At 35.5% G+C, this 21,497-nt stretch overlaps 1 protein-coding gene across 16 annotated transcripts in view; it reads left to right on the top strand.

Moving 5' to 3' along the window:
• The window catches only part of syne2b (spectrin repeat containing, nuclear envelope 2b), a 137,365-nt gene that overhangs the window by 77,876 nt on the left and 37,992 nt on the right, over positions 1-21,497 (top strand). For 13 of the 16 annotated variants that reach the window (XM_067386675.1, XM_067386681.1, XM_067386686.1 and 10 more), the window contains 23 exons: positions 1,340-1,540; positions 3,651-3,752; positions 4,182-4,301; positions 5,448-5,648; positions 5,794-5,967; positions 6,186-6,317; positions 6,416-6,627; positions 8,024-8,153; positions 9,385-9,885; positions 10,278-10,427; positions 11,002-11,178; positions 11,257-11,412; positions 12,902-13,048; positions 13,160-13,330; positions 13,441-13,574; positions 13,657-13,852; positions 14,488-14,670; positions 14,924-15,037; positions 15,127-15,281; positions 16,437-16,584; positions 16,669-16,763; positions 17,456-17,687; positions 18,502-18,696. In XM_067386675.1, the coding sequence (XP_067242776.1) occupies positions 1,340-1,540; positions 3,651-3,752; positions 4,182-4,301; positions 5,448-5,648; positions 5,794-5,967; positions 6,186-6,317; positions 6,416-6,627; positions 8,024-8,153; positions 9,385-9,885; positions 10,278-10,427; positions 11,002-11,178; positions 11,257-11,412; positions 12,902-13,048; positions 13,160-13,330; positions 13,441-13,574; positions 13,657-13,852; positions 14,488-14,670; positions 14,924-15,037; positions 15,127-15,281; positions 16,437-16,584; positions 16,669-16,763; positions 17,456-17,687; positions 18,502-18,696 (4,026 nt within the window). Of the gene's footprint in view, positions 1-1,339; positions 1,541-3,650; positions 3,753-4,181; positions 4,302-5,447; positions 5,649-5,793; positions 5,968-6,185; positions 6,318-6,415; positions 6,628-8,023; positions 8,154-9,384; positions 9,886-10,277; positions 10,428-11,001; positions 11,179-11,256; positions 11,413-12,901; positions 13,049-13,159; positions 13,331-13,440; positions 13,575-13,656; positions 13,853-14,487; positions 14,671-14,923; positions 15,038-15,126; positions 15,282-16,436; positions 16,585-16,668; positions 16,764-17,455; positions 17,688-18,501; positions 18,697-18,845; positions 18,879-21,497 lie in introns of all 16 variants that reach the window. The other 3 variants (XM_067386685.1, XM_067386678.1, XM_067386682.1) reach the window with 3 other exon arrangements.

Here is a 21,497-nt window from a genome sequence, read left to right as displayed (position 1 = left end):
TGCACTGTTGCCACTAGTTAGTTAACTAATTATTGTAAAAACAATAGTCTATAACAAATAGCCTACATCTACTAATGGAAATTTTTAAATGCGTTTAAAGGCGTCATATGATGCGACGTACATATTTCAGACGTACCAATCACACGTCATTTTTAATGTAAATTTCTCACGTACGCCGCCGTCACGTCGCCGCCTACGATTAGATCTACAGTGACGTCGCCGTGACGTCGCCGCGGGTCTATCGTCTGTCCTCCCTATCAATCCCATTCAAAATTTGACACGGTCTGACGGCGACGTAAGGGTAGACTGCGCCTTATCCTTCGCCTGCTTAGCCTTAGAACTGGCACGGACCGCCCCCCCATACAATGTAACACAGGTGCAGGTGATGCTCATTATCACTCACGTCACCGGCCTCGCGCCGTTCCCTCACGGCTCTCGCCCGCCCTGCTCGTCACATTGTCAATCTTAGCTGTCAATCATGACGTCACACATCCGTTTCTATAACATCAAATGACTAACTAAAACCAAACTTATTTTAAAAAACGAACACTTGAACTTACATCAGCGTGATAAAATCTAAAATGACAGAAACCATCTTAAAAAATGTATTTGAAGTGTAATTTTATTGTTTAATTTGTCTAACAAAAGTAAATCCTAAACGCCCCCAGGTGGCTGGATGCAGTATAGGTCATAAACCCCGCCCTCTTCATGTAATCTAATGGGACTTTCAGGATTTATGCGGCACACTTTCCTGTGACCAACTGTATAGACCTGGGTATACTTATTTTTTATTTTTTTTACACATACACACAGTCAAGCAAAGTATACTTCACTTGACGCAAACACGACGCATGTGCAGTTTTGAGCAATCTCACAAGTTACAACCCATGTAAATATATTTGTATTCTTTCATGCTAGAGTTGTACATATAAGGGTACTTTCTAACCTCTTTGCACAATCTGTCATCTTTATAGGCCTCCATTATCGCTGGAGCTTGCATGCGTTCTGGTCTGTTCTGTTCATGCAGGTTTTCTTCGACTACTTCGTAAAAAGTGAACTATACTTTTGGCTTATTCATCATGTGACTATGCACCGTTACGTCCGTACCATGACCATTTGGGATGAAAACATGTTCCGTTACACTTCTACTATCTATCTATCTATCTATCTATCTATCTATCTATCTATCTATCTATCTATCTATCTATCTATCTATCTATCTATCTATCTATCTATCTATCTATCTATCTATCTATCTATCTATCTATCTATCTGTTTATTTATTTATCTTGTTTCCATCCATTCATCCATTACTCCCCATTTCTTCTCTGATTCATAGAATTTATCTGCAGAGCTAAACTCCTTGGGTGCCATATTGACCTCCCATGGGTCAGAGGTCATAAAGTTGTTAGGTTCGGGTTCAGAGGTATCCTCCACCTGTTTTGACCTGCTGACGCAGCGTGTATGTGATATTCAAAAGACTCTGGCGGAAAAACAGGAGCAGCTACAGGAGCGAATAAAACATTCGACTCAGCTGCAGGTCAGATTTCTGTCTGCTTCTATCTATTTATTACCAACACAAACTGATGAGATGGATGTGCACTTGAAAATTCTCCTGCAGATTAGGTTACTAGACTACACTAAATAGATCAGAAAATTTATGCTTATGTGTTTACAGTGTTATGTGTCAGCAGTTAAGTTTTTACACCCCAAACCCACAGATGTCTCGCCCTCATAACTGTCACAAATACCCATTTGTTTGTAATGGAAGAAAAAAAAAACCCACTAACTTGTGTCATCATAATGAGACATTTTCAGTCTTATATTTAATCCCATAGTTATGTCTCTGCATTTAAGATGTACGGAAGATGATTAGGGCCAACCAATAATAAAAAAATAAAACCATCTCGAGATTAAAGTTGTTAAATTACGAGAAAAAACTCATTAAATTTCGAGAAAAAAGTCGAGATAAAATGTTGAGAATAAACTCATTAAATTACAAGAAAAAAGTTGTTAAATTTTGAGAACAAATTCATTAAATTATGAGAAAAATGTCGTTAAATTTCGAGAAAAAAGTTGAGATAAAATGTTGAGAATAAACTCATTAAATTACGAGAAAAAAGTCGTTAAATTTCGAGAACAAATTCGAGATAAAATGTTGAGAATAAACTCATTAAATTACGAGAAAAAAGTTGTTAAATTTTGAGAACAAATTCATTAAATTATGAGAAAAATGTCGTTAAATTTCAAGAAAAAAGTTGAGATAAAATGTTGAGAATAAACTCATTAAATTACGAGAAAAAAGTCGCTAAATTTTGATAACAAATTCAAGATAAAATGTTGAGAATAAACTCATTAAATTACGAGAAAAAAGTCGTTAAATTTCAAGAAAAAATTCGTTAAATTATGAGAAAAATGTCATTAAATTTCAAGAAAAAAGTCGAGATAAAATGTTGAGAGTAAACTCATTAAATTACGAGAAAAAAGTTGTTAAATTTCAAGAAAAAATTTGTTAAATTATGAGAAAAATGTCGTTAAATTTCAAGAAAAAAGTCGAGATAAAATGTTGAGAGTAAACTCATTAAATTACGAGAAAAAAGTTGTTAAATTTCAAGAAAAAATTCGTTAAATTATAAGAAAAATGTCGTTAAATTTCGAGAATAAAGTCATTAAATTACGAGAAAAAAGTCATTAAATTTCGAGAACAATTTTGTTAAATTATGAGAAAAATGTCGTTAAATTTCGAGAAAACAAATTCGTTAAATTACGAGAAAAATGTCGCTAAATTTCGATAACAAATTCGAGATAAAATGTTGAGAATAAACTCATTAAATTACAAGAAAAAAGTCGTTAAATTTCAAGAAAAAATTCGTTAAATTATGAAAAAAAATGTCATTAAATTGCAAGAAAAAAGTCGAGATAAAATGTTGAGAGTAAACTCATTAAATTACGAGAAAAAAGTTGTTAAATTTCAAGAAAAAATGTGTTAAATTATGAGAAAAATGTCGTTAAATTTCAAGAAAAAAGTCAAGATAAAATGTTGAGAATAAACTCATTAAATTACGAGAAAAAAGTTGTTAAATTTCAAGAAAAAATTTGTTAAATTATGAGAAAAATGTTGTTAAATTTCAAGAAAAAAGTCAAGATAAAATGTTGAGAATAAACTCATTAAATTACGAGAAAAAAATAGTTAAATTTCGAGAAAAAAATCATTAAATTACGAGAAAAAAGTCGTTAAATTTCGAGAACAAATTCGTTAAATTAAGAGAAAAAACTCATTAAATTTATAGAAAAAAGTCGAGATAAAATGTTGAGAATAAAGTCATTAAATTACGAGAAAAAAGTCATTAAATTTCGAGAACAATTTCGTTAAATTATGAGAAAAATGTAGTTAAATTTCGAGAAAAAAGTTGAGATAAAATGTCTTAATTTAACGAGTTTATTCTCAACACTTTATCTCGACTTTTTTCTCTAAATTTAACAACTTTAATCTCAAGATGGTTTTATTTTTTTATTATTGCTTGCCCCTAATCCTCTTCTGTAAAGATAAGATGGAAAAAAGTATTTTAATCTACTCTTATTTTAGTTTTTGAACTTTTTTGTCCAGTGTGACTTAAATATAATATTTTCTTGTGTGTCAAACCCTGCAGAAGAGAGTGAAAGACCTGCATGACTCTGTACTAACTAACACGTCGATCCTTCTCCCTACAACTAACGGAGAAACCCACCATGACCTTCACACACAGCTGCAGGTAAGCACACATGCCTATGAATAACACTGCCTTTAACACCAGGGGATGAGTGTGTGAAGATTTGTTACACACTACTAATAAAATTGAGCTGAATATCTGAATGAGATAAGCTATAAATGCTTAAATGTCTATCATTCTCCAACAGGACAAAATGCTGAAGTCTTCATTGTACATTTGCTGACTTCAGTGCCAGTTTCTACAGTTTTCTAGCATTTTATTTTTCCCCTGAACACTCATTATGTCAAGTCAGGGTTTCTTGCACTAAATACAGCCTTACTTTAATTTTTCTTAGTTCTGATCCACTCATTTGATATTAGACAAGCATCATTCCAGGAGTGCATTAGAACATTTATGTTCTTTCTATTAGGTGTTCATTGTGCGTGAAGTTTAAGATTTTGACCTTTGCTGTACCTGTGTTTCCATGTGAAGGCCATCACTGGGCAGAAACAGGAAGTGGAGCAGAGTGAGAGAGAGCTGGCAGAAGTCAGAGACAAGACAGAGAGTCAGGATCAGCCCTCGCCCATCACACAGCAGATCAGCACACTGGAGGTATGAGTGTGCGCACCATTCAGCATTTAGAGAATACCTTTTGAATTCCAATTCCGTACCTGGTAGCAAGCATGAGACATAATTGAAATTTAAATCTGAATATACAGAAGAATTCTAAAGTAGACTTAAAATAGAATGGCTAACAAATACTGTCAATGGCATGTACAGTAAATGCTGTAAGTGTAGTTTTTAATAATATGTTTCATTTTTCTCTATGAATTACAAAAATCCCATTCAAAACTTTGGGGTTTTGTTGATTTTTGTTGAAAAATAATACAGCAACACTTTAGTTAAAGCCTTTTATGTATAATAGATTATAAAGGTATTCATAATGTACATTATAATGCATTATATACCGAAGTTAAAATGCATTATAATATTTGAAGATTATTACATCTTAAATTGGTTGTTTGTCGTGTGCTTTAATGCATTATACTGTCTAAAGGTGTAACATAAGCATTATTATGCATTATAACTAAGGTTACAATTATTAATGAAACCACATAATACATCATAAGGTGAATTACAAGGCATTATTCATGCATTCAGAATATTTTATAATGCATTATATATAAAGGCTTTGAGTAAAGGGTTAGCAATACTTTTATTCAGCAAGGACACATTAAATTGATCAAAAGTGACAATTATAATGTTAGAAATTATTTTGGAAACACGTTAATTTAGGGAACACCTATTCACAATTAACTAGGAGTTTTCCCTCAATAAACTCCTAATTATTGTTTATTGATAGTAAGTACTGGTAAGGTAGTAGTGGTTATGTTTGGGTATGGGGTAAGGTTAAGGGATGTAGAATATGGTCATGCAGAATAAGGCATTAATATGTGCTTTATAAGTACTAATAAACCGCCAATATGCTAGTAATATCCATGCTAATAAGCAACTACTTAATTGTGAATATGAGTTCCCTAAACTAAAGTGTTACCAAGATTTCTATTTCAAATAAATTCTGTTCTTTTGTACTTCCTATTCATCAAAGAATCCTAAAAAAAATGTATCACGGTTTCCACATTAAGCTGCACAACTGTTTTCTACATTGGTGATAAGAAATGTTACTTGACCACCAAAACAACATATAATCTGATATAATATAATATAACATAATATAATAATATACACTTTCTTTAGGCGGTTTTGGACAGTGTTTGGAGTGATCTAGAGCAGCGCTGTGGAGCTGTTCAATGGAGTCTCGATCAGCAGCAGATGTTTGAAAAAATACTGAAGGGTCTGCAAATGCTCCTGAATCTTGGGAGAGAGAAACTCGCCTGTGCCTCTCAGCTGGAGTTCAGGAATCCAGCACAACTCCAGACACACCTCAGCACACACACGGTAAACATATCACACACATACAAACACAGCACAAATGCAAAAAAATGCAAACATGCATTACATCACACATGAATCATGCACACTATTACCGTTTCAGCAGGGCCTGCAATCTCTCATTGATTTCTGTGACTTTATAAATCCACAGGTGTTTTTCCGGTCTCTGGCTGCCCACCTGCGGACACTGCAGCAACTGAGTGTGCGGATCCCAGACAGCGCCTCCTCTGGCTGGGAGACTGAAGTGTCTGAGGTGGAACGTCAAGTGTCCAGTGTCGTGCAGCAGGCTCAGGCTGTTGGCACAGTACTACACTCTGCACTGCAGGTATGAGATCGAGGGAATCAAGAAATCATGAGGAATGACACCACTACAGTTTTTATGTATGGAAAGCTGCATCAACCAAGAAGAATCGGGGATTTGTGAATAAATGAACGAACAAATGGGAACTGACAGATTGAATGGCCAATTTGACCAATAGCAGCTTTTAATATATTTTTTAGCTAAAACACACTGCCCTTGATAAGGACTTTGATATATTTCAGGTTTGCACTCACTGGGATGAAAATCATTCCTGGTTAGAAACGCTGCTGCAGAGGTTAGAGGCTCAACTTCCCATAACTCCTCTGTGGGACCAAACTGAGATGCAGCTCAGTGAGAATACTTCTGTGTATCAGGTAATTAAACTTATGTTTAGTAAACTGATCCACATATATACCTTTAAATCAGAATGCATATTTAAAGATCGCTGTATTCTTCTTGTTGTTTGTGGTAGAGTGTGTTGGCGGTTCTGGAGCAGAACAGAGCTCGTATCAGTCTGGTTCTGGATGAGGGCCGGAGACAGCAGGAGCTGATGTCTAGTAGTGAAGTGGGTGTACACATATTGGGTGTGTCTACAGCAAGGCTGGAACAGCGATTGGCTGCACTTAAGAGGAGGGTGGAGCAAGGACTAGACTCCACCCACCATCTTAAGAAGCTTTGGAACAGGTAAAAGTGAATGATGTGGGTGAATTTAAGTTTGACTATGGACAAAAGTTCTTTATGCAATATGCATCGTTTGTTTTAAAATCACAACATTTAAGGCTTAAGCTAGTCCTAAATGCATGTTTGAGTTGTTTTAACTGAAAGCAACTTGTACATATCTTAAAATATGTCAGTTGCATTGTTTTGTCTCAAGATGCAAACCAGTAATTTTTTTTCTAGTGAATGTTTATAAAAGCTACTTAAATGCTCTAACTGAACTAAGGCCTAATCCTGGCATAGTGCTGTCTGTGAAACCAGGCCTTTGAGTCACATGTACTCACTTAAATTATGGGTAACACTTTATAATAGCTGCACGCTATGAAGCATTAGTTAAGCATTTGTAAATAGTCAATTCATCACTTATAAAGCATTAACAGACATTAGTAAGCAGTTTATAAATACAGCTATAAATGCTTTAGTCTTGATTTATAAGCATATATATAATGTGTTTAATGATTGTATTTGCATACTTTATTAATAATCAATTTATCATTTTTAAATTAAGTCTTACATTATTTACAAACTGGTTATTGAGGAGCTGTAGTGGTTCATAAGATCATTTAAGAAGTCTAAGTAAATGATTAATAAACTATTTAAACATTCATTTTTACATTTTATTATTTAGACATGTAGTAATAGTTACATAGTGTGTTAATAAATGCTTTATTAATACATTTCTACTGCAATTCATGATTAATTCAGGTAGTTATAAAACATTTAGAAGTAATCAGTTAACTATTTTTGTGAGCTCATCTAAAGTGAGGACTATTTATGCTTTGTAAAGCTTTTATAAATGAGATTTAAAGGTTTAGTGATCTTCTGCACTGCTGTCCTCTACTGAAGTAGTTTTGACACTAGGAAAATGTGTTAATAAAGCATTTATTAACACACTAAGTAATTATTATTATATGTCTAAATAATAAGATGCCTAAATGTACATTTAAATATTTTATTAATCATTTACTTACACTTCCTAAATGATCTTATGATCCACTGACAACTCCTAAATAACTGGTTTGTGAAAAATGTAATACATAGTTTAGAAATGATAAATTGATCATTAATAAGATATGAAAATACAATTATTAAACTCATTATAGATATGCTTATAAATCAAGAACAAAGCATTTATAGCTGTATTTATAAACAGCTTACTAATGTCTATTAATGTTTTATAAATGATGAATTGACTATTTACTAATGCTTAACTAATGCTTCATAGCGTGAGTTATTATAAAATGTTACCCAATTATGTTAAATAAGAGAGAGCTGTGTAGAAAGACTGAGAGATGGAAAAGGACACAGAGGATAAATACAAAGTAGGCCTATTGTATGTATATCATCACAGTATTTTTTCCAGGTACCATAGTGATTTTGAGGCTTTTAATGAGTGGAAAGACCCAGCAAGAGAACGCCTACATACATGGAAAGATCACATGAACGCAGCTGATCAGGAAGTGGACACTCTCTCCCAGTTTCATCATTTCATAGTCAGTCAACTAGTGATTCTAATAATTCATTTTTAATTAGTATTATTCTGAACAATTATTTTGACCATTTACAGGATATACCATATATATGTGTGTGTGTGTGTGTGTGTATATATATATATATATATATATATATATATATATATATATATATATATATATATATATATATATATATATATATATATATATATATATATATATATATATATATATATAAAGGGTTAGTTCACCCAAAAATGAAAGTTCTGTCATCATTTACTCACCCTCATGTCGTTCCAAACCCATAAGACTTTCAAAGACCCATAAGACTTTCAAACACAAATGAATGAAGATCTTTTAATATTTTGTCCCTTCATTGACAGTCCATGCAACTACCACTTTGTCCCATCAAATAAAGAGATCATAAAAAACTAATCCATATGAATTAAGTGGTTTAGTCCACATTTCCTGAAGAGACTTGATAGCCTTGTATTATGTACAGATTGAATTTAGACTTTCATTCACATACTGCATAAACATTCATCAACAAACATCAGATATGGTAAACAGAAGCTCAAGCATGTTTGCTTGACCTGCAAGAACCAATGAGGTTCATTCTCGTGAGATACGCAGCACGTTTGACCTTCGGCAAGAACCAATGAGGTTTTTTCTTGTGCGTCAAGCAAGTACATTTGAGCTTCTGTTTATGTTCGATGATCAGTGTTTATACGTGAATAAATGCCTAAATTGAATCCGTTATCATATAAAGCTATTGTGTCTCTTCAGAAAATTTGGATTAAACCGCTCAAATCAAATGGATTAGTTGTAGGATCTCTTCATGAACTTTAAGAAGCTACTATACAAAGTGGTAGTTGTGTAGAATGTCAATGGAGGGACAGAAATCTCTCAGATTTCATTTAAAATATCTTCGTGTTTCGAAGATGAACAAAAGTCTTACGGGTTTGGAATAATATAAGGGTGAGTAATTGATGACAGTTTTGGGTGAACTAACCCTTTAAATCTTAATTAAAATTTGATCAACTGTTCACTTTTTCATAGTTACACATCACAAACATTTTTATTTCAGTTTTAGTAATGTTAGTACTTCAACTTATTTTATTACAGTTGTTATTTCATTAATTTTTGTTCATATTTTATATGATTTCAGCTTTTTCAGTTAATGAATACAATTTTAATAGGTTTTGTTTTAGTTAACGTGAACAACACTGTTGTGATGTGTTTGACACAGGAGTTCAATAAGGAGCTAGAGGTGAAATCTGCTCTAAAAGCGTCAGTGATCAGCTCTGGATCTTTGATCCTGTTGCTCAGTGAAAGAGAGCATATCATTAAAACACAGAAGATCAGCAGAAGCTCTAGTGCTCCAAGAACATCCACTCCCTCCGGAAATACAACAATCCCTGAAGACCCGGAGCCGAGTGAAACTAGCAATCTCAACCCTGAAGACTCCTCATCTGTAGATGTCATCTTTCCATCAGAGACCAATGTTTCCTCTATTCAAAACATCTCCTCTGAAGAAACTCTTTCAACCACAGAGAGATCAGATGCAAACATCACAAATGAAGGTGTTATCTCTGAGGATCCAGTGTCATCTGCACTTGATTTGTCTGTAAAACAAGAAATGGCTCTGTCCCCGGTTCTTCTGGCTCTACAGTCTCAGCTGTCTCAGGTGGAGCAAGACTGGGTGGAGATACAGACACACATACCCACCGTCCAACAGAGACTGCACCAGGTACAATGTAGTCTGTACTTCAATTTGTCTGAAATTATAGCATGTACTGCATCATTACTAACTGTTCCCTGTATGGTTGGAAAGAAATACCAGTCAGTTTCATGTTCTTCAGTTTGGAGCATTATCTCTCTGAAGGAGAACATCATTTTTATCATGAAGGTCATGCAACCATGATTTCCTGTATCTCTCAGCAGCTGATGAAATCTGTGAGGAATAGAGTCTCCTTTTTTCATCTGTTATGAGGCTCTCTTTCTTTCTCTCTCATCCCTTTTCTGCTTTGATTACATGTGTCCCCCCTCACCTGGCTCCACTGTGTTCTTTCTTCTCTATTCTCTCCACCTCTGTCTGTCACTCTCATCTGTCTCTGTACTGTCTCTCTCTCTCTCTCTCAGAGTGTGATGGAGAGCCTGTCTCCTGAAGGACTGCTGGCTGATGTGCGTGGCTGGATAACAGGTGCTGAGAGCAGGTTACAGGCAGCTGAACGAGAGGGTCACAACACCTGTACTGCCGCCGAGCTCACACACCTGCTCAGAACATATCAGGTACCTTGTTGTCTTTTTATCTCTCTATCAATAATAAAATGTTAGCAATTAACAAATAAAATTAGATGATCTTGTGTTTGGATTTTATTTTAGCCGAAATGAAATAACAGAGCAAAAAAAACAGATTATTATTTTACTTTTCACACTATTTTTTTTTTTAATCTTTTGATGGTGATATAGTTTTAACTTTAAAGGGTTAGTTCACCCAAAAATGAAAATTATGTCATTAATGACTCATGTCGTTCCAAACCCGTAAGACCTCCGTTCATCTTCGGAACACAGTTTAAGATATTTTAGATTTAGTCCGAGAGCTTTCTGTCCCTCCATTGAAAATGTATGTACGGTAGACTGTCCATGTACACTTTCAATGGAGGGACAGAAAGCTGTCGGACTAAATCTAAAATATCTTAAACTGTGTTCTGAAGATGAACGGAGGTCTTACGGGTTTGGAACGACATGAGGGAGAGTCATTAATGACATAATTTTCATTTTTGGGTGAACTAACCCTTTAAGAAATTTTCAGCAAGATTTCAAAAATGAGTTTTGGTCTTTGTCTTATTTTGTCTCTGTCCAGGGGATGAAGAGAGAGATGGCATGTCAGCAGATGTCTGCTGACTTTATTAATCAGTGTGAGCTGAAGCAGGTCGGTTTTGACTCTCACACCAGCAGGTACAAACACACTGCATTCGCTGAAAGCCTGGGACACGTCAGTCTGCGCTGGCTTACTCTACAGGCTCACCTGAACATACAGGTGACTTTATTAAGTTTATTAGTAAAAAGTACACAGGTAACCAATGCAGATAAACCTAGATCGTAATGTGTTTCACAGATTCGACATCTTGAAGAACAGGTGAGGATAAGTGCAGAGCGAGATAACAAACTACACCTCCTGCAGCGTTGGGTCAAACGTCAAAAACAATGGATGCGATTGGCTGAAAGACCCACCAGTCGCTCGTTTGCTGAGAGGAGCCTGAAGGAATGTGAAGTGAGTCGCTGATATTTTCTGGATGTGGTAACTGATTATGTTGATGCTCACATACCTTAAAAGAATTAGTTCACTTTCAAATGAAAATTACCCCAAGCTTTACTCACTCTAAAGCCAACCTAGGTGTATGTGACTTTGTTCTTTCTGATGAACACAATCTGAGTTATATTAAAGGGTTAGTTCACCCAAAAATGAAAATTCTGTCATTTATTACTCACCCTCATGCCGTTTCACACCCGTAAGACCTTCATTCATCTTCAGAACACAAATTAAGATATTTTAGTTGAAATCTGATGGCTCAGTGAGGCCTGCATAGGGAGCAATGACATTTCCTCTCTCAAGATCCATAAAGGTACTAAAAACACATCTAAATCAGTTCATGTGAGTACAGTGGTTCAATATTAATATTATAAAGCAGCAAGAATATTTTTGGTGTGCCAAAAAAAACAAAATAACGACTTATATAGTGATGGCTGATTTGAAAACACTGTTTCAGGAAGCATTGGAGCACAATGATTCAGCGTATCAAATTCGGATCTCTTGTCAAACTGGCAAACTGCTGAAATCATGTGACTTTGGCGCTCTGAACAGCTGATTCGACACGCTGATTCATTCTGCTCCGATGTTTCCTGAAGCAGTGTTTTGAAATCGGCCATCACTATATAAGTCGTTATTTCGTTTTTTTTTGCCGCACCAAAAATATTCTTGTCGCTTTATAATATTAATATTGAACCACTGTACTCACATGAACTGATTTAAATATGTTTTTAGTACCTTTATGGATCTTGACAGAGGAAATGTCATTGCTCTCTATGGAGGCCTCACGGAGCCATTGGATTTCAACTAAAATATCTTAATTTGTGTTCCGAAGATTAACGAAGGTCTTACGAGTGTGGAACGGCATGAGGGTGAGTAATAATGACAGAATTTTCATTTTTGGGTGAACTAACCCTTTAATAAATATCCTGACACATCCAAGCTTTATAATGGCAGTGAACGGGATCAACGAGTCTGAAGCTCAATAAAGTGCATTCATCCATTATAAATGTACTCCACATGGCCGGGTTAATAAGGGCCTTCTGAAGCAAAGTGATGCATTTGTGTAAGAAAAATACCTATATTTTTCTAAGTTATAAAGTAAAATATCTAGCTTCTGCCAGACCGTCTTCCATATTCAACTTACAAAGAAGGTGTAATGCCTCTCGCAGTTGAAAACGCTTACGCTACGTCCTGCGCCTTCTGTATTCAAATTATGGAAAAAGCGTAACTGACGCGTAACTGACTGGTTACGCTTTTGCCATAAGTTGTATGTGGAAGGCAGTCCGCACAGATAAATCATTTATAATAAATACTGCAGTATTCCATAAAAACAAGAATCGTTCATTTTGATTTCATGGTGACTAAAACTTTCAAAAGTGTTCCAGTTTTGATTTAAATATGTTTATATGACATTATAGAGGAATTTTAATTATCTTTTTCTCTTTCTCAGGAATTGGAGGAAAAGTTGAAGGCCAAATTCACTGAACTTACTGAGTTGGGAAAGAGGACACTTACCACTGATGAAGAGGACAGGGATAAAGACTTCCTCTCAAAAGCACAAAATCTCTCACAATCTTTGACAGAACTCTCTCAACAGGTACTGAGACATATACTTGCTCCTGTGTCCCAGAACAAATCTGCTTTTAGTTGTAATTAGTCTTGAGTGTGTTTATTAACATTAATAAGAAATTTAATAATAACTTTATAGAGTAAAGTCCTTGGAAATGCCATGAGGGAGCTGTGTACGGTGTGGTCTCAGTTCGAAAGTGGGAGGAGCCAGGCAATTGTAAACACAATAAAGATCTGCCAATCACTAGAGTATTACCACGCCCCTCTGCTCTCCCTCTCCACCCTCCAGAACAACATCGATAAGCTACAGGTGCTGGCAATCAATCACACACTTTTTCATTCCTAAGCTATCTCTAATTGGTATGACGTATTTTATTTGATTGTATTAGTTAATTCGTTTTTATGATCATATAATCACAGGTCTTAAAAGCTGAGACTGAGGAGTGTGACAGGCAGTGGGAGGATCTTAACAAGACAACATCAATCCTTATTGTTGGAATTAGCACAGACTCTGCCCAGATTTTATCTGAGCACCTAGACAAAGAAAAAGCAAGGTTAAACTTCACACATCACAGCGAAACAATGTGAATGTGTATGTGAATGTTCAAGCTCATTCACCTGTGTGTTGCCCTCTAGGTGGTCAGAGGTGAAGGAAAAGGTCATACACACCTTGAAGAGGTCGCACAGTCTTCTGAAGGTGTGGCAGAGATACTCTGATGTGCGATGCACCTGCTCAGAGCAGCTCAGACGTCACAGAGAACAGCTTGCCATGCTCAACAAAACACCCGCTGACAATAAACAACTCGCACACCGCATCACAGAGCTGAAGACTGTGAGTGCAATGCAAATTCACAGACAACCATTCATTAAAATAAAACTATAACTATAAAATTAATCAAACTAAAGTGGGGTCCAAAAAGTTTTTTACCACATAAAATTTTTTAATCAATGGGATTTTAATTTTTATGATGTAAAACAAAGAAGAAATGATTCTGCACTATTTCTAGGTCAGTAATCAAATAAGCATTATAATTGTGTAATATAATAAATATAATATAATATAATATCATATAATATCATATATCATATAATGTAATATAATGTAATATAATATAATATAATATAATATAATATCATATCATATCATATCATATAATATCATATCATATCATATCATATCATATAATGTAATATAATATAATATAATGTAATGTAATGTAATATAATATAATATAATATAATATAATAAATATAATACAATATAATATAATATAATATAATATAATATAATATAATATAATATAATATAATATAATATAATATAATATAATATAATATAATATAATATAATATAATATAATATAATATAATATATACAAATATATATTAAGAAAGAATGCAAAAGAGTTTTGGACTCCACTGTAGTATGTCACACACTGTCTCACTGTCCTTATTTTCTTCTCTTAGATGTTACAGAAAGGTTCAGAGACTCTGCAGACTGATATGAATGAAATGCTTGAAGCTTCTAAAGATCTGATTGAACAGGTGGATGATGAAGATGCTGTTTTCATCAGATCAGAATGTCGTTTGTTAACACGAGGTTACCTGCAGTTAGAACAAACTGTGAAAGGACGAATTGAACACATGCAGGTAAGACTAATATACATTAACATCTGTGTTTTAATAAGCGTAGAAGTGTTTAAAGAAATAGTACATATTGTTCCAAACCCATTTCCTCTTATTTTTTAACTGAACACAAAATTTCCGTAAATTATCATGATCAAAAACACTATAATACTAGCATAAAATGATCATAGTAGTAGTCTGTCTTCTGAAGTCTTCTGAAGCCACAAGGGTGAATTTTTAGATGTTCCTTTAATTCAAACTATATGTGTGTGTCCAGGAGGATCTTGAGCAATTTCAGGAATTTGAAAGGTTATACCAGTCCCTCGAAACACAATTACAACAGTGGGAAAGCAAGCAAAGGATGGACAGCGAACACACAGATATATCTCAGGTGATAAACACACACATGCATAACTCACTAACATAACCTTTTATTGAAGACATCCCCAGTGTTAAGGGTTTCTGTTTCCTCATCTACAGTCGGGTCTGATGGAGATCAGTTCTCTCTCTCCTGATCTGGATCTACTTAACACACTCAGCTACAGGCTGACTCTCAGTGACTCTGTGACACAGAAGCTACAGCACCTTAACAGGAAGTGGGCACAGGCCTCCGCACATGCTCAGGAGAAGTGCAGGTGAGTGCTGGGGAAAGTTACTTTCAAAAGTAATGCTTTACAATATTGCGCTACTCCCTAAAAAAGTAACTTATTGCATTACTTTGTTACTTTTTTATGAAGAGTAATACGCTACTTTTAGGGCTGGGCGATATATCGCATGCGATTGTCCCACGCATTTCGTCAGTAAAGCCGGTTCCCTGATTACCGCTAAATCGCCATCACCTGCTTTCAAATGGAGCGCATTTAATAGACAGAGCCGTAGTTCACTGATAAGCCACGCAATATCGCGTTCATATCGCAGATGAATCGCCTTCGATAATGAGCGCGATATTACGTGGCTTATCAGTGAACTACGGCTCTTGTCTATTAAATGCCGCTCCATTTGAAAGCAGGTGATGGCAATTTAGCGGTAATCAGGGAACCGGCTTTACTGACGAAATGTGCGTGACAATCTCATGCGATATATCGCCCAGCCCTAGTTACATTACTTTTTGATTACTTTTTCTCACCTTGTTTGTTTTTAATAACAAAAAAAGTTCTGTTTTTGGCAAATACAAAGGCTCTTTTCCACCAAAAGTGAAATGGATAAGCCTTAGGCTGAAGGAAATGCAAATTTACACCTGTACAGTAGAGGGCGCAGCTCAAACAAACCTTTCAGCTGTGCTGCCATTCTGGATTGCAGAAGAATAGGACGCAAAAGAAAGTTTATCTACAGTCATTTTTGCTTATTAGTATGGTTAAATTCGATCATTAAAGGTCAGCAGGTTTGTTTTGAGGAATACTGAATCTGTTTTTGTGTTAGTGAGATGAGTAAATGCATGCTCACATTAGTCTAGAACTAAAATAACCATCATGTTCAAAGAGCAGACACATCACCTCTGCACTTACTCCCGATTTCTCTCAACATGGAGACAGAAGAGGTGTCAGTCTATTAATGGAAATACAAAGTAACTTGCGTTACTTATTTGAAAAAGTAACTCAGATATTTTGTTGTAAATTTAAAAGTAATGCTTTACTTTACTAGTTACTTGAAAAATATGAATCTGATTCATGTAACTCATGTAATGTGTTACCCCCAAAACTGAGACTAATTTCATGCTAGTATCAGGTCCAATATACAAGGTATTGCGTGTTTGCTATATGTGTTAATATGTGTATATTATGTGTGTTTAGTGAGTTGCAGGCAGCCTCTCTCCATCAACAGAGCTTTGAGCAGAGGTGTGAGAGCTGGCTGGCTTTCCTACAGCGCATGGAGGACAGTTTAGCTGTAGAAATTGCATCAACATACCCTGGACTAAGAGAACAGCAACGCATGCACCAGGTACGACAGTCACACACCCAAATGCTGCTTATATGGATCATAGATCTTATGAAAAATCTAACTTTTTCTCTCCTTATCTTCTAGTGTTTTCAGGCTGAGTTGTCTTTAGGCCATCAGATCCTTCACTCTGTGATCAGCGAATCTCTCCTCCTGTTGCAGAAGGGAGATATAGAGGACAGGTGACGATTCTCCGCATGTTTCTGTGTATTGTTTAATATGATTTTGTATTGCTGTTTGAGCTCTGCTTGTGATATACACTACCTTTTAAAAGTTTGGGGTCAGTAAGAATCTTTTAATTAATTGAATTAATTAATACTTTTTAGTTCAGCAAGGATGCATTAAATTGATGAAAAGACATAGTAAAACAAATTACAAACGATTTCAAAGAATCCTGAATATGTTTCACGGTTTTCACAAAAATACAACTCTTATCAACATTGATAATAATAATAATAAGCAAGATTTCTTGAGCAACAATTCAGCATATTAGAATGATTTCTGAGGATCATGTGACACTGAAAGACCGGAGTAATGATGCTGAAAATTCAGTCATCAAAGGAATAAATTACATTTTAAAATATATAAAAATAGAATTTGAAAATGTAATAATATATCACAAGATTACTGTTTTTTCTTTGGGTTTGTTTAAATAAATGCAGACTCCAAACTTCAGAATGGTAGTGTAATACTGTATTTTATAATTTCATCATAACACATTTGTAAAAAATTACCTACTCTCATATATATATATATATATATATATATATATAATATATATATATATATATATATATATATATATACTCACAATGATTCCTTGTAAGCAACAAGGGATGTGTAGTTTTACTAACCACCCTACCTGTGCACTCAGAAGCGACTTCCTGTTAAAACTGGCACAGCTGAGAGAGCACTGGCAGGGGGCGGTGCAGAGAGCAGCTCAACGGCGCGCTCTAGTGGAAGGGCTCATACAGCACTGGCACCTTTATACACACACAATGCAGAAACTCCGCAAACTTCTCACACTCACACACACACTCCTGTCGCCCACGGGTCCCACACACTGTAGTGTCCTGCAGCTGCGCCTCTTGCTGGATGATCTGAAGGTAACAGCATGATTTTTACATATCACTATCACCAATGGCGAAGACATTGTGTTAGTCAAATATATATAGTTATATGCACTGCCATTCAAAAGTTTAGTCAGTAAGATTTTTTTTATTGTTTTTGAAAGAAGTCTCTTATGCTTTAATAAAGCTGCATTTATTTGATTAGAAATGCAGTAAAAACAGTAATATTGTGAAATATTATTTGAATTTAAAATAACTGTTTTCTATTTTTCTTATTATTTTCATATTTTAAAATGTAATTTATTTCTATGATGACAAAGCTGAATTTTTAGCAGCCATTACTCCAGTCTTCTAACACTTCTTATTATTATCAATGACAGTTGTGCTGCTCAATATTTTTGTGCAAACCGTAGTTTTTGAATACAAAGTTCAAGAGAGCAGCATTTTTAAAAATAGAAATCTTTTGTAAGATTATAACTGTCACTTTGATCAATATTAATTTCTTTAAATTTGACTGACTCTTACCTTTTTAACAATAGTGTATAGATCTACACCTAAAAAATTGCATAGGTCTATACATTAATATCCATTTTTATACATTTAAAATTTGCAATTATCTCTTCAGGTAATAATTCTCAAAAAAATTGTGATTATTGCCATAGAAACATTATTAATTTTATATTATAGATTTTATTATTTTTTTGTTGAATTAAGTGAATTAATTGATTTATTCTCTCTTTATGCTATAATGACAGATGAGCTTGCAGTTGTTTCATCTCTGTCTCTTTTTCTGTCCCCGTTCACTCTCTCTCTCTTCTCTCTCTATCTCTCTCTCTGTCCCTGTGTAAAGCGAACAGAGCTGTTGTTTCATAGGTCAATCTCTGCGTATCTGTGTGTGATGGAGGTAGGCAGGCAGCTGTTTTCGGTGAGTGACACACAAACGCAGATGCAGCTGCAGACAGACCTGGCAGCTCTGCAGGAGGACTGGGAGCAGTGCCAGTGCATGCTGGGAAAGAGAAAGACCCTCACATCTGACATCATAAAGGTAAGATGGTTTGATTAGGTGTGAAATGGGACCTTTGAATTAACTAACTCTTGTGTTTTATTGCTTAGTTCTATAGACATTCTGTTGTTTTTACAAACTAGACTTTTATGATAATCTCAGCAATGTTTATCCTTATCTTTATGTTGAAGGTCAAAGGTCACATGGAAAATCCATAAATCCAAGTGAGTTGGTTTGTGTGATCAGACTTGATTTCAGAACAGGGTTCTCAAGATCATGGAAATCTGGAAATATTATGGAATTTCAAAATTATGACTTCCAAACCAGGGAAAGTAATTGTTTAGTAAATGTCCTTAATTTGTATATACAATATACATATATTTAAAATTGTTCGATGCTTAGCTATGAAATATTTTATCATCTAGAATTGTATCTTGTATCTTGTAAGTAAAGTGGAATCACTTGACTTTTTATTTTTAAATCCTTATCCAGTAATCACAAACAAATAGAAAAGTTTATTTTCTAGATTCCAGATATCTTTCTTATCTGCATATCAGCATTTATGAGGTTAAAGTTTATATAACAAAACAATTACCACAAAGTGAAATTTGCCCTGGGAGTTTTTATCATTTGATTTAGTTGGAAATAGCAGTTTATGGATTGTCATCCTGACGAGCACCTGCTCAGAGCTGCTCCAGAGCACACACCCTGTTAACTGTCCGTCCCTTTATGTACGCGTCTAAAAGTGTTTCACTTCACCAGGAATAAACTGCTATTACATGCTCCCAGTCCAGAATGTTACAGGACAGCACAAAATGTTGGATTGTGTGTATTTTGTGTGTAGAATAAGGTGATATTGTATTATAGTGCTTTTGTGCAGGAATGGGTCCAGCTGAGTTTGACCTACATTCCCTCTGATCCCACAGCTGGGCTAATCCAGATCAGACATTTACAAACACTAACACACAAGCACATTCATTTAATATCAGTATTCCTGACCTGAAAAGTCTTTATGCAGGTCAGCCAGTCTATAAAATGTTCTATCTGTCTGTCTTTCTGTCTGTAGTATCTATTTGTCTGCCCGTCTGTCTGTCCGTCTGTCTATCTGTCTCTGTCTGTCTATCCGACCGTCTGTCTGTCTGTCCATCCATCCATCCATCTGTCTGTCTGTCTATCTACAGTATCTATCTGACTATTTGTCTGTCTATTCATCTGTCTCTCTCTGTCTATCCGCCTGTCTGTCTGTAGTATCTATTTGTCTGCCCGTCTGTCCGTCTGTCTATCTGTCTCTCTCTGTCTATCCGCCTGTCTGTCTGTCCATCTGTCTGTCTGTCTGTCTATCCATCTGTCTGTCTATCTACAGTATCTATCTGACTGTTTGTCTGTCTGTCTGTCTGTCTGTCTAGAGTATCTATTTGTCTGCCTGTCTGTCTTTCCGTTTGTCTAACTGTCTCTGTCTGTCTATCCGTCTGTCTATCTGTCTCTGTCTGTCTATCCGACCGTCTGTCTGTCTGTCCATCCATCTGTCCGTCTGTCTATCTACAGTATCTATCTGACTATTTGTCTGTCTGTCTATTCGTCTGTCTCTCTCTATCTGTCCGCCTGTCTGTCTGTCCGTCTGTCTGTCTGTATATAGTATCTATCTGACTATTTGTCTGTCTGTCTGTCTATATATAGTATCTATCTGACTATTTGTCTGTCTGTCTGTCTATATATAGTATCTATCTGACTATTTGTCTGTCTATCTATATATAGTATCTATCTGACTATCCGTCCGTCTGTCTGTCTGTCAATTTGTTTATTTGTCTGTCTGTCTGTCTATCCATCTATCTGTCTGTCTGTCTTACTGTCTATCTATCTACAGTATCTATCTGACTATTTGCCTGCCTGCCTGCCTGTCTGTCAGTCTGTCTGCCTATCCATCCGTCTGTCTGTCTGTCTGTCTGTCTGTCTGTCTGTCTACAGTATCTATTTGCCTGTCTGTTTGTCTGCTTATCCGTCTGTCTGTCTGTCTGTCAATTTGTTTGTTTGTCTGTCTGTCTGTCTATCCATCTATCTGTCTGTCTGTCTGTCTATCTACAGTATCTATCTGACTATTTGCCTGTCTGTTTGTCTGCCCATCTGTCTGTCTGTCTATTTGTTTGTCTGTCTGTCTGTCTGTCTGTCTATCCATCTGTCTGTCTATTTTCCTCTCTCTGTCTATTTCTCTGTTCCTCATCCATAGTTGACCTTGATTGCAGTTCAGATAATATGAAGACAGAAAACACAGTCAGTGTATGTGTGTGTGTTCATGAGTACATGCACTTGTCATGTGCTAAAGGGTTTATAGTAAAGCCTGTCTAGGGATTTACAGCTCTCCCTGTCTGTCTTAGCTTTTCTATCTCTTTCTCACAGTGCATAGTCTGTCTTCATTTCTCATCCATCCCCTTATAGTAATGAATGCCAGTTCAATGCACTTTCCTCTGTGTGGTATGTGTTATTATAATAGGGTTTTACATGTATTATACTGTATGTGAGCTGTGGCTTGTGTGGACACATGGGTCTGAAGCAGTGAACATTTTATTACAGTGCAGTACAGTGGTAGCATGTAGATCTGTGTGTGTTGTGATAACCCCATGCATGTATGTGTGTTTTCATAGCCCTTAGTGTTGACTTAACTTCTCATTTGACTCTAAGCCGAGACATTGGTCTGATGTAGTGCACACTGACCTTCCACAGTGGATATCTGGACACCTGTCCATGTGTTTGTGTGTACAGATCTGTCGTCACATATCCATAAGCTTTCATTGTTTTCTCTGTATTATTTTTGGCTTTCCCTGACTGATAAGGACTCGGGTCGAGCC

The sequence above is a fragment of the Chanodichthys erythropterus genome, chromosome 5 (genome assembly GCF_024489055.1).
Source record: "Chanodichthys erythropterus isolate Z2021 chromosome 5, ASM2448905v1, whole genome shotgun sequence".
NCBI classification, from domain to species: Eukaryota; Metazoa; Chordata; class Actinopteri; order Cypriniformes; family Xenocyprididae; genus Chanodichthys; species Chanodichthys erythropterus.
Note: the sequence above shows the minus strand (reverse complement) of the source record. Positions and strands in the feature narration are given on the sequence as shown.